The 16328-nt window shown below is 40.8% G+C and overlaps 1 protein-coding gene across 3 annotated transcripts in view; it reads left to right on the top strand.

Moving 5' to 3' along the window:
* Positions 1-12004, top strand: part of FBH1 (F-box DNA helicase 1) — a 42337-nt gene extending 30333 nt beyond the window's left edge. For all 3 annotated transcript variants that reach the window (XM_016219759.2, XM_016219758.2, XM_016219760.2), the window contains 6 exons: positions 742-817; positions 1424-1621; positions 2487-2612; positions 4125-4231; positions 10870-11001; positions 11503-12004. In XM_016219759.2, coding sequence (XP_016075245.2) covers positions 742-817; positions 1424-1621; positions 2487-2612; positions 4125-4231; positions 10870-11001; positions 11503-11673 — 810 coding nt within the window. In that variant the 3' untranslated portion in view covers positions 11674-12004. The remainder of the gene's footprint in view (positions 1-741; positions 818-1423; positions 1622-2486; positions 2613-4124; positions 4232-10869; positions 11002-11502) is intronic.
* The last annotated feature ends 4324 nt before the right edge of the window (positions 12005-16328 follow it).

Genomic DNA, 16328 nt, shown 5'->3' with positions numbered 1-16328 from the left:
TAGCATGTATCATGACACATGATCACATCCAGTTCCCATTTATGATGTATACTTTTATTTTGGTCTCTCTTTTATGTTAATGTGTTATGTGTCCCTTCCCAAAATGATGATAAACCCTTGGAGTGTGGAACCTTTGACATGTGTTTCTCCTGTACTGGGGCCAGTGCTATGCAAATGCCAGGGCCCCCAGCCAGTGCTCAGTGCATGCTTCTGAGTAGAATTGGGCTGAACTGGGACACAGTCAGGCCCTCTCCTCCAGGAGTTACTAACCTTTTAAAACATAATAATGTGGACCTATAGACATTGTCTAGTTATTTTCTCAAAAGAAACAGTGGTAAGTATTCATATTCCATACTTTGCACTTAGGTATCATTTTATTCTTCAATGCAACCTTTTATATTCCTGGAAGATAGATGATTTAAATTGCCCTTTTTTGGCAAGAAAAAGTGCAGCTACTTCTTGCCTTTTTTAAAACAGTAAGAGTCTGAGGTAGCAGCTAAAACTTAGCATTTGATAATCCTGAAGTTTCAGGCTGCATCTTAGCCCAGGGCTTTTATGTTTGATGAAATTTCCTGCCTATTGTTCTTATGCTTTGGGTGCAATTTGAAATCCGTTTTGAAGAAACCATCTAATTTCAGACTCATATCTCCGCATTTGATTTACTTTTGTTAAGACAACAACAAAAACAAAATGAAATGAAAAACGAAAAATGCCAAAAATCCCACCAAAAAACTTTTTCAGGGGATTAAATCCTTTGGATTGGACAGAATCATTGATATTTGGATCCTTCTTCAGCCCGAGGAAGAACGGAAGAAACGTGAGTACCCTCCTGGCAGTGGTGCCGTGGATGGAAGCACACCAGTGACAAGGGAGGGGAGAAGGAAGGGCAGGTTCTGAGTCGGAGGTCTTTAACTGGAGAAGGGTGGAGCTAGTGTTGCTCTTTTCCCATCAAGACTGGGATGCCTGAGGCCTCCTGTTTTCAAGGTACTGACAACTTTCCAGATCCTTCTCTCAAGTGTCTAAATTTCTATTGTTGGCCCCTTATGCTATCTTCCCTCCTCATCTTTTCTGTCTGCCTGGGCATCTTTACACATTGAAACTTCTGCATGTGCCCCAAATGATTGTGGCTAACATTTCTATAGCACTTTTCATTACTGTGCTATTTCAAATCCCTGTGAAGTAGGTAAGGATCTCAAGGGTAGGGCTCTTGATCCTCAGTTTGGAGACGGAGAGTCTAAAGCACAGGTCATTTCACTGACTTGCCCAGGAACACACAGTAGGTTAGTGATGTAGTCAGGACTAGAACCTGGCTCTCCCAACCTTAAAACCATTCACTTATATGGTTAGTTAGGAACATGTAGCTGCTGCCACTGTATGTCAGTGTTGCCTATATCACATTAACCTGTATCTGTATTCTCCTTAGGAAACCTCACAATTAAAGACAGGTTTATTAGAAGATGGGTGTACAAAGAAGGCTTTAGTGGCCTCAAGAGGTATGTGACTGATGCCGAGGACAAGGAGCTTGAAGCAAAGATCGCTGTTGTTGAAAAGTATAACATCAGGATTCCAGAGCTGGTGGAAAGGATAGGAAAATGCCACGTAGAAGACTTGGACTTTGCAGGTGAGGAAAACACTTAGCTCTTCACGTCCCACCAGGAGGAGGAACAGATGCTTCTCGCAGGAGTCTCAGGTCTTCTGATGCTTCTTGCCTGTATGAATATCATGTGTGACCAAGGGCAGCTTTGTTGTGTTTCTGGCATTGCCCAAGAGAAGGGAGCAGAGCTGCCATTCTTCCTCAGGGGCCCTTGAATTCTGTTCTACCTCCAAGCTGGTAGAATGGAACTTTCTGCTCCCAACTCTGGTGCTGTGTGACTTTGGGCAAGTCATTCACCCCTCTTTGGGCTTCTGTCCCTATGTGTGAAGCATAGGTGGTGGGCGAATCACTGTGAGCTCTGGAATGTTGTTCTGAGATGCACTAACTCACCTGCAATGAATTTTCTACTTTTCTTCCGTATCTTTTTGTTTCTCTTTTTTGATCTCTCTTTTTTTTCTGACTGTATTTTCCTCTTTCCCCCTTTTCCCACAAAGCTGCACACAGGCAGGAAAATGAAGTTAAGAGTTTTAAGGGTATAGTAGGAAGAGGACATTGTTTTTCCCTCTCTTTTTATTTCTTTCTTTCTTTTTAATTTTTTATCCTCACCTGAGGACATTTTTTCCATCGCTTTTCAGAGAGAATGGAAAGGAGAGAGAGAAACTTTGATGTGAGAGAGACACATCAATTGGCTGCCTCCCACATGTGCCCCAACCGGGGGGATGGAGATCGAACACACAACCAAGGCATGTGCCCTTGGCCGGAATCGAACCCGTACCCTTCAGTCCATGGACTGACTCCAACCATTGAGCCAAACCAGGCAGGGCAATTTTCCCCCTCTTGTTTCTCTTCCTGTCTAGTTCCCATCTAACGCTATGCTGTGTTTTTATTCCAGACTACATTTTGGGTACCGTGCACAAAGCCAAAGGCTTGGAGTTTGATACTGTTCATGTTTTGGATGATTTTGTGAAAGTGCCTTGTGCCAGGCACAACCTTGCCCAGCTGCCCCACTTCAGAGTTGGTAAGACTCTTTGCACTGAGGATCCTCTTTAAAAGTTGACGGGATATTCCTTGGGATGCCTTGCTTTTTGATGGATGGTGTGGCCTCTTGGAAGGATTCTTCTAGAAGAAAATAAAAGCACCTCCTGGTCTTAAAGTTTTTATTCATGTGCTACATTTTTTTTTAAGAAACATTGTACTTCCCAAGCCCACCTCTTGGGACTGCTTCTAGGGCAGTTATGTTTATAGTGTCCCTATTTAGCCTGCATCAGCTCTTCAGCTTTGGGTTTTCACCATCAGACTTATAAAAGCTTTATAACATACAGCTTGCCTGCTCACCAAAGTGTTTTTTCTTTAATTAACTCTCGTTTTTATTAAAGAGGCCATAAAATCATAAAGGGTGAAATAGTAAGCACTCTATTATTTGTCAGCTTTTGTGTAAATTGATACTCAAGGCTAGTTGTTAAATTCTAAGCTTCAGTGCTATTGTTTTGGTTTTAAATCTTAGAATAAAATCATTTGAGGTTTTCCTACAAACAAACAAATAAACTCTCTATGTCCTCTCAGTTAACGGTGGATTCAAAATTTGGGGCATAGCATACATTGGCGGGCTGAAATAGAAATACTAAAAATTCCCTACATCTGATGAAATATTCATTAAATGAGAGAAAGATATGGTATTAAACATACATTAAAGTAGAGTGGGGAAAGAAGTGGCCATAGAGAGTTACCAATTCCTTTATATTGGGGAAGAGAAGTTTGTTAAATATACTACTACCCTTTTTTCCCTGCTGGTCATTACATATATATATTTTGGGGGAACAGCATTTATATATATATGTTTACATATATATATTTTTGGGGGAACAGCATTTTGAGATGGGATTCACAATCATACAATCCATCTATTTACAACACATAATTCAATTGCTTTTATTATATTCACAGATCAACTGCTCTTTCTAGAGTTTTTACCATTGTGCTAGGTACTGTAAGTGAGAGAACTAGGCAATAAAGACTTATAATTTGTGTTTCTTCTCTGCTTGTCCTGTGGCAACGTAAGACATTTCCACATTGGCCTGAGTAAGAGAGATAGTGTCAGGAAAAGGGAAGAACTTGGGTTTTAGAGAGTTGGGTTAAACTCCTGGACCCTGGATTAGCTATGGCCTATTTGTCCAAATGCCTTACCATAAGTCTCAGTTCCCCCTTCAGTCCCACAATGTTGTCAGGAAAACTGGAAGAACGAACAGAAAATATGCACTGGGCACATCACAGGTGTTGATAACTAGTGAACCAGTTCTCAGGACTTACCAGTAGTAGCACTAACTAAAACTCACTATTTTGTGCCACTAGTCTATTAGGTTTTTGTTTATTTTGGGAGGTAGTGTTTGTAGGAACATTTTGCATATATAGCCAGCAAATCTTGAGTGGATTTTTTTAGGGGAGGTAAATGAGGGATAGTTAGCACTTAGATGAGAACATAGATTTTTGTAAGCAGGTTTTTTACTTGATATATTTTTTTCCCTTTCTTTAGAATCATTTTCTGAGGATGAATGGAATTTACTGTATGTTGCAGTAACTCGTGCCAAGAAGCGTCTCATCATGACCAAATCGTTAGAGAACATTTTGACTTTGGCTGGGGTAAGAGGAACTGTTGTTAGTTTAACAACATTTGGATTTTACTGGGTTTAAATAAGGAATCAGCCTATCCTGGGTTGGAAGAGAAGGGCTTCTCTTTCTTGAGTGCACAGAGGCCTATTGTTAGTGCAGGAAGTGTCTTAACCAAAGAAACAAAAACGTGGGTTCTTTTCTAAGTTCTTTCCTAATCTAGTTTTTAAAGTTCTTCTTAAAATATCAACTGTGTTCATGTATTTCTTAATTTCTTCCTTACTCAATTAGTTCTCAACACTTTTAGGGAAAATAATGGCAAGAATGTTTTCTGTGTTTGAACTTTCTCCCTCTCGCTCCCTAGTTCCTTTTGTTTCTTTAAACTTTTTAACTTATTGATTGGAGAGAGGAAGGAAGGGTGGGGAAAGGAGAAGAGAGAGAGAGGAAGAGTGATATTTGTTGTTCTACTTACTGATACATTCATTGGTTGATTCTTGTATATACCCTGACCTGGGATCGAACCTGCAACCTTGGCATATTGGACAAGGCTCCAACCAACTGAGCTACCCAGCCAAGGCCTCCCTAGCTCCTTTTGAACTAGCAACTGCTGCTGCCACCAGTACACTTCTCTGAAAAGAATATGTCCCTTGCTGGGGAGAATGCATATTCAGGCACCTGGCCTCTTGTCACTGGCTGAGATGCATTAAAGAGACAGCACTCACTCTTCCACCTTCTCCTCCACTGTCTTATTTCCACCTCGTTTCTGCCTTTCAAAGGCTGGACTATAAGCCTGTCTTTTCAGCCCTGTTGGAAACTAGAACAGAAATTCGAGCTAACAATTACTACTTAGTCCATCTTTCTCTGAACCAAAGTTACTTAAGCCTGAAACCTAAAACTTAAGTATAAAAGTTGTTATAAATACTTTCTCCTTAGTTATTTCCAAAACATACAAGATTTTGTATAGCAAGATGACTTAGTCCAAGTGCCATATTGCATATTCTGTCAAGGAGGTGAGAATATGTAGAACTGTAGAATCTAGCATTACTACCAGTGGCTTTGAACCTCTGGATGGGTTGGATGTGTGGGATAATATCATTTTTTAATAAATGGCATTCACAGTCTCAGAGTTATTAAGTGGTGGTAAAACAGAACCCTGGTAACTCAATTGAATACCATATTTACTGAGTGCCTAATATGTTTGACTCCCATTTCTAGGCACTGGAGCTATAATGGTGGGCAAGGGAAATTCCTGCCCTCACAGAGCCCCCATTGTAGGTGAAAAGATAGACAGTAAACAAATAAACAAGTAGGATTTCTATTTACATTTTAAGGAGTATATCAGAGCTTAAGAGGGAGGAACTTTGCAGGTAAATACTCTATAACCAGTCAGAACCACCAAAGCTTCCTGCCTAAGGCTGATTACCTTGCATTTTTATCGAACTTTGTTCTTTCAAGTCTCCATCTCACTTTTCTTCCAAGCCTCTCTGGGTCAGGCCTATTTGGCCAAAAGACTGTCTCTGGAATTTGAAATGTTTCCCCAACCAGCTTTGCTCTGCCTGGGCCTCACTGTGTGTGACATCTCACCTGTATGGCAGCTCACATAGCAGAGCTTGGACTGGTTGCAACCCCAGTGGCACATGAGCCACCAGTGTAGTTTCCAGAGATGACATAGAGCAGAGCTCTGTGAACTTTTCTGCAAAGATCCAGACAGTAAATATGTTAGGCTTTGCAGGCCATGGTATCTCTGTTGCAACTACTCAGCTCTGTTGTTATAGTAAGAGAGCAGCCATAGGAATTCATTAATAAACGAGTGTGGCTACATCGCAATAAAACTTTATTTACCAGAGGCGCTGGTCTGGGTTTGGCCCCCTGGTTGTAGTTTGCTGACCCCTGCTTTAGAGATAAGTGTGGCTTTTCTTCATTTTAGGGAGTGGAGTAGAATACTAATTATTAGGTACAAATAATCTCTACCTATCACATAATTTTTTATGTAAACTTTTATCTTGAGTATGGTTTTCCCATAGAAATAGGGCTACATTAGATCTGTAACAAAGCCAAATTGTCATGTTGGTAACTTTTAATGGAGGTATTATAGAGCAGCGGTATCATTTTATAACGTAGATTAAATAAAATTTTTCTTTAATTTTGGAAAATTCTGAGACATTTATAAGTTGAGAAAACAATATTTTCAATTACCATATACAAATCACCCCTATATATATTTGGAGTAAGCATCTCTAAAAAAATATGGGCCTTTTTTTCTGTAAGCAAAGTGCCATTATCATGTTATAAAATGTATAGTAATTCCATGTGGCCTCTACTGCCCAATCCATAATCATACTTTTATGATTATTTCAAAACTGCCTTTTTAGAGTTGATTTGTTCAAATCAGGATCCAGATTTGGCTGTTAGGTCTCTTAAGTTTCTTAATTTATAACAGTCAAGACCTCCTCCTTCCTTTTCAGTGCTTCTGGTTTTTTTGCAGAAACAGTCAGTTTTCCTACATAATGTTTCACATTCTAGATTTGCTTCCTTGTGTGGTTGTATAGGTTATTCTACTGCTGCCTACCCTGGGTTTCCTATAACTGAAAGTTGGCCATAGAGGCTTAATTAGATTCAGGCTCAGCTTTTCTGACAGGAATCCTTTATTTGGGGGCCAAGGAGGGAATTTGCTTTGTATTGCCTCACATCAGAAGGCAATGATATCAGATTACCTCCCTTTTAGTGACGCTAAAATTGTTCAACTTTTTAGTAGACAGAGCTAGGGAATCCATATTTTTGAAAAGAAGGAAAAGTCAACATTCATACTGATAATTCTAATCCCAACTTTTTACTTAAACTTTTTATTGTTAAATATAACACAAATATAGAAAACAGATGTACAGTTTGCAGCTAGGATGAGTGAGTATTCACCCAGGTCAGGGGATTGGGTTTGCCGGCTGTCCCAGATGACTTCCAGGTGGCTCCTCACAATCAGCACCCTGCCCTCCTGAGAGTAACTACCATCCTAGCTTTTACCAAATGTGCACCACCACCAATATGAGTAATAAACCACTTTTGGTACACACTGTCTTCATCCTTTTGTTATTGTAAGGCTGCACTGTGTCTGCACTGTCAGAGCCTGAAGCCATTTGCATTTATAACTCTAACCAGTTATAGTCTACAATCAAATTCAGATGAGCATTAAAGGATTTTTACTTCTTTTACACTTGAATCTTTTCTCTTACACTGAAAATCTTGGTTCCCAATAGTATTTGTTAATTGCTTATTTACACTGTTCTACTGTGTATAAAAATTTTAAAATAGTACCAATATTACTGAATACTGAATGGAATTTAAGATTTCCTAACAGCTCCATTTCTCAGTATTCCACTAAGAATCTATAGTCAGAATAGCATATTCTGAAGGCACTTGAAATAAGTCCTTTTTCCTCTGTAGTTGGACCACCAATTTAACTACAGTAAGATATACATTTGTTTATTTATAATCCCTATAGGAATAGCTTGGCTTCTTTTTGACTTAATTATCTTTTTTGAATGAGTATGACATTTATGTTTTCAGCATCAAAGTTTTTTAACAGATATATTCAGAGAAGTCTCATTCCATCCCTGTCCCCTTCAGACTTTCTCTTCCTCGTCACTGATAGTTTTTTTTATTATTATTTTTTATTATTTTTAAATATATCTTTATTGATTTCAGAGAGAGGAAAGGAGAGGGAGAGAGAGAGAGAGAAACATTGATGAGAGAGTCATTGAACGGCTGCCTCCTGCATGCCCCCGACTGGGGATTGGGCCTGCAACCTGGGCATGTGCCCTGACCGGGAATCGAACCTCCATCCCCTGGATCATAGGTCGATGCTCAACTGCTTAGCCATGCCCAGCTGGGCACTGAGAGTTTATTTTTAAATTTTTGTTTTATCCTTCTGTATTTCTTTTTGCAAATATATATATATGTGTGTACATATATGTGTGTGTGTGTATATATATATATACACACACACACATATATATATTTATATTCTCCTTTTTCACAAAAAGTATCACTGTATATAAATGTTCTGTACCTCACTTTGTAACAGAGAAATTTGCATGGAAATCACTATCAGTTCATGAAGCTCCTTCTCATTCCTTTATATAGCTGAATAGTAGTCACTGTGTCGGCGTATCATGATTTATACAGTTTCTCACTGATGGATACTGGGTTCTTTCCAGCCTTATGCTTTTAATAATAATGCCACAATGCATAATCTTAGGCACAAGCCATTTTCTATTTTTGCCAGTGCATCTTGAGGATACACTCCTAGAATATAAATTTCTGGGCAAAGGATAAATGGATATGTGATTTTTCTAGATATTGCCAAATACTTCACAGAGATTGTATACCTTAGAGTCCCACCAGTTTATGTGTAAGAGTCAAATAGGCTTTTTGAAGCTAATTGGAAGCTTATCAGTTGGTTACTGCATACATTTTATGGAGTAAATGAGTTTTTCCCATAAAGAAAACAGTACGGAATCTAGAGAAATATTTCCCCCTTACTGAGACTGGGTTGGGAAACATCTGTTGGCCCACAGGGGCGCTTTGAGGACGCTCCAGATATATGGCCCATTTGTGTGAACAGATGTTTACAAGTCTGAGAGACCTTGTGTGAGGTAGTAGTACTTCTGCTTTTTCTTTATCATAGTTTATGAATCACTTTGGGGACATCCTGTTTCAGAAATGGCTATGTCCATTCTCTGTTCAGAGAAGAAGGCTCTAGGAGATTGGGAAGGCCCTGGGGGAGGGGAGGGTAATAATTGAGAATGTGAAAGCATGTCGTGAACAGTAGGGCCATGCATGGTGAGGTTTTAGGACAAAAGTGAGCCATTGTTTCGCACTACATAGAATGATAGACAATGTGGTCTCCCCTGTAACCAAGATTAAGGCAGGAAGCCTACTTTTCCTCTGACCCTTACAAAATCTGAGTAATCACCAGGAGCCTTTTTGTTCCTTTGCTAATTTCAAGTTTTGAGGAAATGAAGGGAGTCACTACATTATCAAATTACGAAGTGACATGGAGTTATGCTGATTGCTCAAAGACAGCTTCTTAGCCTCCCAGAATCTTAGATTCTTAATCCAGATCTCACAGGCACATCCTTAGAACAGTGTCTCACACATGGTTGGTGCTCAGTGTTTGTCGAATGGATGAAAGCAGCATCCTTTCTTGTTCTGAGGCTGCACATGTCCTGATTCCACAGGCCTCAGATCACACTGCCTCGGTTCACATCCCAGTTCTTCCACCTGGACATTGTGACTTGGGGCGTGTGACTTATCACTCTGTACTTCTGTTTCCTAATCTGTGAGACTGGCATAACGGCACTGACTGCACCGCTGAGGAGAGGATAGAGAAGGGCCACAATGAACTGGTGAACTAACTGCTTTACAATCATTTGGGGAAAGCGGACAGGACATTCAGAGGTGGTTAGTTGTCTTTGAGACACTGAACCCCAGGAGGGAGGTATTGAGGGGAGAACTGGCATTTGTGGCGGAGCTGTGGGATCATGGCATGCATGTGCTCATTCATTCAGCAGTGATGTTGAGCACTTTCTACATGACAGAAGTGCTGTTGAGTCATATACTTATTTGTCGTTTAGCTTTATATCTGGAGATTATAGGAGAGACGGAGAGGTAGACTCTATTGCTTGGTGATTAAGAGCACAGGCTCTGGACATAGGCATACCCAGAGTTTGAGCCCCACATCTGCTGCAGTCTAGCTCTGTGATCTTTTGCACAAGTGACCTAATTTCTCAGCTCTCATGTTCTCATCTATGCAATGGGGATGTTGGTGAGGATTATATGTGCAGTGCTTTATAAGCAAAGGACCTGACTGCTAGTAGGGAAGCAAGACATTTAAAAGCAAACAGCCTGGCATGATTTAAGGAGGGTAGGTGTAGGTGCTGGCATCATGTGCCTTTGGATTCCTGAAGGCCAGGGGTTGGAGTGAGGCTTTGCCCCTCTGTAGTAGTGTTTGCAACAGCTGCAGTGGTCCATCTGCCAGTATGTTACAGAGTTTGATGTAAGCCCTTCATAGTTCTTTGAGTGATGGAGTTTCCCCATAATTACTAATCTTTGTACCTATGAAGGTATCAAACACCCTCACTAAAGAATGTAGGTGGAGTCCAGCAGGTGTTGCTCAGTGGTTGAGCATCAACCCATCACCCAAGAAGTCCCCAGTTCGATTTCCAGTCAGGGCACATGCCCGGGTTGCAGGCTCGATCCCCAGTAGGGGGCGTGCAGGAGACAGCCAATAGATGTTTCTCTCTAATGGATGTTTCTAACTTTCTATCCCCCTCTCTTCCTCTCTCTCTAAAAATCAATAAAAACATTAAAAAAAAAAGAATGTGGGTGACTTAATTCACTGATTTACCCATTCATTCAGTTGACAAATACTAATTTATAGAGCCCCTGTTATGTCCCAAGCACTGTAGTTAGTTCTAGGAGGTTCAGGGAACAAAACAAATAAGTGCTTTGTGATCTCATGGAACTTACAATCTAGGAGGGAAGCCATGAGGCAGTTTTAGATCTAGCAGCAAGATTTTGAGAGTTGGAGTGTTTCCAGCCCCTTAGCTATTAGACTTTCCAAGTAGAATGTGGCAAAGGTATTGCTGTTTGCTTTCTCACTCTTTTCTTTCCAGGAGTACTTCCTGCAAGCAGAGCTGACAAGCAGTGTTTTAAAAACAGGAGTGGTCTGCTGCTCTGTGGGGCAGTGCAACAACACCATCCCAGTGGACACGGTGCTCACCATGAAGAAGCTCCCCATCACTTATGTATGTGGTCTTGGCTGCAGTTCTTGCCTTCTGTAGTGAGCTATGTACTTTCTGGGTTGTGGGTGAAGGAGATAAAAGAGAAGTTTGTATAATACTTCTCAGGAGCTTTTCATATATAAGGCACAAGAGATGCCAGATCTACCTTTGTGTCAAAAATGATGATAACCACATAATCAGTGTGGGTAGCATAGGCTGGGAGGTTGGGTTGTGACCAAGACACTCCCAAGGACAACTGCTTACCTGGAGGGCCTGGTTAACTTGTTTTTGACTCTTCATCCCTCACCTTAATAAATTTGGGTTTCTGCTGTAAGGGAATTTGATAGAGTTGAGTCTGCCCTAGATGATCATGCAGTGGGAGTTTTACCTCAGAGGTTTGCACAAGTCTGAAAATATCAGAATCAATAGTCCCTTGGCAGCATCACAACAATTCAGCACTTCTTGATAGAAAATCTTCGTTCTTTGATTGTACTCCTTCCTTCTTTTTCTTCTCTCTCACTGCAGAGCAACAGAAAGGAAAACAAGGGTGGCTACCTCTGCCACTCCTGTGCAGAGCAGCGCATCGGGCCTTTGGCCTTCTTGACTGCCTCTCCCAAGCAGGTGCACTCCATGGTCCGCACCGTCGAGAACATAGTGCTGCCCAGACATGAAGCTCTGCTTTTCCTCGTCTTCTGAAAGCCAAGAGGAGCATTCTCCATGGTACAGATTGCCTTCTGTGGACCCCAGTTACTCAAACGAAGCCAGTGTGGGGTAGGGCTCTCATTCACCTGAGACTCTGAATTCACTCACATTGCATTTTTGAGGAAGATGAAGCCAACCAGAGTTGGACCTGCCATTTCTCCATTCCTTATAGGTAGTCTCCACTGCCCCTCCTCCATGCACATAGGCTGGGGACGTGAAGGATTTTTTTTTTTTTATAAAAACAAGCAAACAAAAACTGCCACAACATTTTATGTATTTAAACTTTTATTACAAGGTTTCAATTAAACAGGCATTGTAGAACTGACCTGCCACTGTGTGACATCTGCCTTCAGCCCTGTTGTTTTGAACTTTCTTTAGCTTTCTCTTTTTTCCACTTCCTCTTTTAACAGTTTGGTTATGTTCACATGATACACCAAGCAGAGTATGAGACTTAATACCCAGGGTGATAATTGCTGCTTCCAAAATGAAATTTTTCATGCCCGGGAGACTCACACTTGTATAAGACATAGTGTGTGCCTTTGTCATCATGGGGTTCACAGTTTAAACAGGGAGGCAACATCATGCAAAAAAGACAAGCACAAAGTGACAATAGCTAGACTTCTGTTTCTCACACACAGAACTAATCAGAAATACTTGAGAGGGAATTGGGTGAAGGGGATCAAAGGTAAAAAGAAAAATAAATAAATACAGGCATTACTGAGCAACACCAGAAAATAGCTTACTATTGTAATTTGTAACCAAAAGAAGAAAAAAATACTTGAGAGGGAAGCAGTTGGCTAGCCAAGGGTTGGGGGTGGGGGAACATGAGTAGGTAGAGGTGTAAAGTTGGTACCTGGTTCACTGCCTGGGGATGCTGGGTGGTTTTAATAAAGCTATTGTTATAGAAACCAATGAAAAATTCACATTGCTTAGATGTACATGGATCTGGTATTTTTACATTTTTGCCATACAGCACTTCAGGGATGCAGATGGCAGGTGAGGGAGTTGGCACGGCATTGGCCAAAGAGTTCACCACATCTAGTGTCTGAGCCAGTCGAGCGGAGTCCAAGAGCAGACCTCATAGCTTCAGTTGTTGCAGTCTCCCTTTAATCTCTCCTACAGCAGGCCTCTAGTGGAGCTTAGAGTGCGGGCCGGTGAGTACAGCAAGGGTGCTGTTGGATTGGGCCAGGGGTGCTTGGAAAGGGTGAATGCCAAGTCACTGTTTGTGTACACAGAATTGGACCTGAAGACAAATTTAATGAGGTCTTTAAAATAAATTTAAAGAACGGGGTCATTTTATCCACTTGGCTAGTATTTCTAGCCTAGCCTTATTTGATGCTTATGGATAACTCAGAATAAAAGAGCAAGCTAAAGGAAATTATTTGAATTTAGATTGGTTACAGTATTTAGTGTCATTTCAAAAGAGAGGTTTCGGTGAAGGATGGCAAGGGAGGGCTCATAAACAGGTTTCCTGGAAATCTAGTTTTGCCAATGGACAGGAAGCAATTTATGTATTGGAGGGCAAGTCATTAGTGAACCTTCACTGAGCACCTGTTGTTTGGCAGGCACCATGTTAGTGGGTGTATGGAATCAAAATGTGGTCCCTGACGCACGGAGATCACAGTGATGTTCTGAAAAATTATGAGGAATCACTGAAAAATTTTAAGACATGAGATTTTTTTTTAAAGAAGCATATTTCAGTTGTAGATTGGAGAATGGTTTAAGAAGGTCAGATAAATTCAGAGGCTAAGAGTTACAGTGTCAGCAAGAAATGACAGCTGATGGGTTGGACCAAGGCAATTGAAGTGGGACTGGTGAAGAGGAGATGGATTAGTGGCTCTGAAAGTGTGGTCCCCAGATGAGCAGCAAAGTTCTTGGTCTCACCCCCAAATATGGATCAAAAACTGTGAGATTGAGGCCCAGCAATTGGTATTTAACAAGCCCTCTCAGTGATTTGATGCACAATAAATTTTGAGAACTACTGCTTTTGAGATTAAGAGGTATCATCAGTAAGACTTAGAGAGTGCTCAGATTGGGTTGGTGAGTCAGTTATAGGAATCTCAATAGAACCTTCCATTTTCTGGCTTGTTCTGCAAGGTAGTTGAGGGTACCCTTCATTGAGACAAAAACTGGAGATGTAGCATGTTTGTGGAAAAAGTGATGAATTTTTGTTTTTGGCATGTTGAGTTTGGGGTGCTTATGAGAAATCCAAGTAAAATTGTCCAGAAGGCTATTGAGGAAATACATCTATACTTCAGCAGATTGCTTTAGGCTTAAAATAGAGGTTTTAGGGTTTTGAGTAGTTAAGGTAGTTCAGTTTAAGGGTCTTGATGAGCTTCTTCCAGCATAGTATCAAGACTGAAAAGAGCAGAGGCCTAAGAAGCAAGCTCGAGGAACATCAGGCTTGGGATTAAAAAGAGAAGAGGATTTTATGAAGAAAGTGACAACTGATTCCAAAAGATAGACTTGCTGCCTAATTCGCGAGAGAAAAGAGTTTAAGCAAAAGTGGTCTTCAGCGTTCAGTGCTATGGAGAGACCAAGTAAAATAAAGGTGGACAGGTGTTCTTTTAACTCAGTCTGAAAGTCAGTGGCAACATTATCATGGTCAATGTCAGTGAGGCTAGAAGCTAGACTACAGTGAGCTAAAATGTGAGTGGGGGACTTCAGGTCTTCCGATGGACTAAGCATATGCATTTACTTTGGTTGCTTCCTGAAATCATATGAAAATAACAATAAAAGGAGTTTTTAAAGGCCTAAACCCATTAGGGCAAAGAAGCAGAAAAGAGATGGCAGTCACAACATTTTTGGAAGTTGGAAAGCAGATAAATGAGTGATAACTGAATTTGCTCCTCTGAGAAAATGGAAGCTTAAGCCCGAGAACTCTGAAAAGTTGTGGGAATTGATGGCACCAGGTTCTTCTGGAAGTAGGGTGTAAACGTGGGACAGAAAATCAGGAAGATTGGTAGCAAGTTTGTTTAAATCCTCCAGCCCCTCCCACCCCTGTTCTGTGTATCCAGGCAGCTTCTCGTCCTCAACCCTAGCAGGAGACTGGAGGGTAAAACAGGAGTATCTTAGGAGAGACTAGATGCAGCTGAGGCCCACGGCCATGTTAACAAGACCACCGTCTTAGGTTAGGCTGCTAAAACAATACCACAGACTTGTTGGCTTATAAACAACAGACATGTATCTCTCACAGTTCTGGAGGCTGGAAGTCCAAGTTCAAGGTGTCAGTAGATTTAGTGTCCGGAAGTGGCTTGCTTCCTGCTTCATAGACAGCCAGCTTCTCACTGTGTCCTCTTATGGTGGAAGGAACATGGAAGCTCTGTGGGGTCTCTTTTATAAGGGCACTAATCCCATTCATGGGGCTCCACCCTCGTGATCTAATCGCCTCCCAGAGGACCCACCTTCTAATATCATCCCTTTGGGGGTTAGGTTTAACATGAATTTTATACACATAAAAACCTGTATGCACATATATGCATGTACACACACACACACACAGACTTTAGGTAGAAGATTGGTAGTTCCTTCTCTAGGGAATATAACCAGCTTTGGCAGAAACACCAACAGTGACATTAAAGGTTCCTAAGGAAACTGGCCAACCAAATTATCTAGGGAAAGAGCCTGCAATCTTTAAACCCTACCCAAGTGCTCAGTTTCAAACATGGCTTTAATGCTTCACTCTTTTAAATCAGAGCAGTAGCCCTGCCAGACGTGGCTCAGCGGTTGAGTGTTGACCTAGGATCCAGGCGATCGGGGTTCGATTCCCGGTCAGGGCACATGCCCCGGTTGCAGGCTTGATCAATGACTCTCTCATCATTGATGTTTCTATCTCTCTCTCTCCCTCTCCTTTCCTCTCTCTGAAATCAATAAAGATATATTTAAAATCAATCAATCAATCAGAGCAATAAACCAGGGCTTGCCAAACATCTTAATAGAAACCTCCAAGGTGAAGGTTGGATGTGAAAACAGAGAAGAATCAATTTGGAAGAAACAAATTGCAAGGAGAAGGAAACACCTAAATATCTTAAATGTGTTTAGGTAATAAAAGATAGTGCACCCATGAAAAACAATCATATTTAGAGACAAAATTGAAAGATAAAAACCCAATAGAAGAATAAGTTGAGAAAATATCTAGAAAGTAGAGAAAAAACAAAGATTGGAAAAAAGAAAACAACTAGAATCAATTAAAGATAGTTAGCATCTGAAAAATAAAAGAGTTCCCAGAAGAGAAAACAGAGCCTGGAAATTTTTTTTTTTTAAATCATGAAAATTTTCCAGAACTGAATATATGAGTTTCCAGATTCAAATGCTCAGCAAATTAGATGAAAATAGACATACAGTGAGTATCTTGTGGTGAAATTTTAGCAACACTAGAGGCAAAGATCCTACAATCTCCCAGAAAGAAGGTCATCTACAAAAGTCCAAGACTCAAATGTCTTCAGGTTGTGCAATATCAGTACCATGGAGCTGTACCTTCAAAACTGAGGAAATGGTCTCCAACTTAGAATTCTCAGCCTAACCAAAGAATCGATAGAATAAGGGCATTTTCACATGTAAAAATGTAATCAGTGAAGCTACGGGAGGATTGAATTGCAGAAAAGGGAAGAGCAAACCAAGAATGAGGAGGTCCAGCTGACGTGACTCAG

The sequence above is a fragment of the Miniopterus natalensis genome, chromosome 1 (assembly GCF_054644295.1).
Source record: "Miniopterus natalensis isolate mMinNat1 chromosome 1, mMinNat1.hap1, whole genome shotgun sequence".
NCBI lineage: Eukaryota > Metazoa > Chordata > Mammalia > Chiroptera > Miniopteridae > Miniopterus > Miniopterus natalensis.
This window is presented reverse-complemented; position numbering and strand designations above follow the sequence as displayed.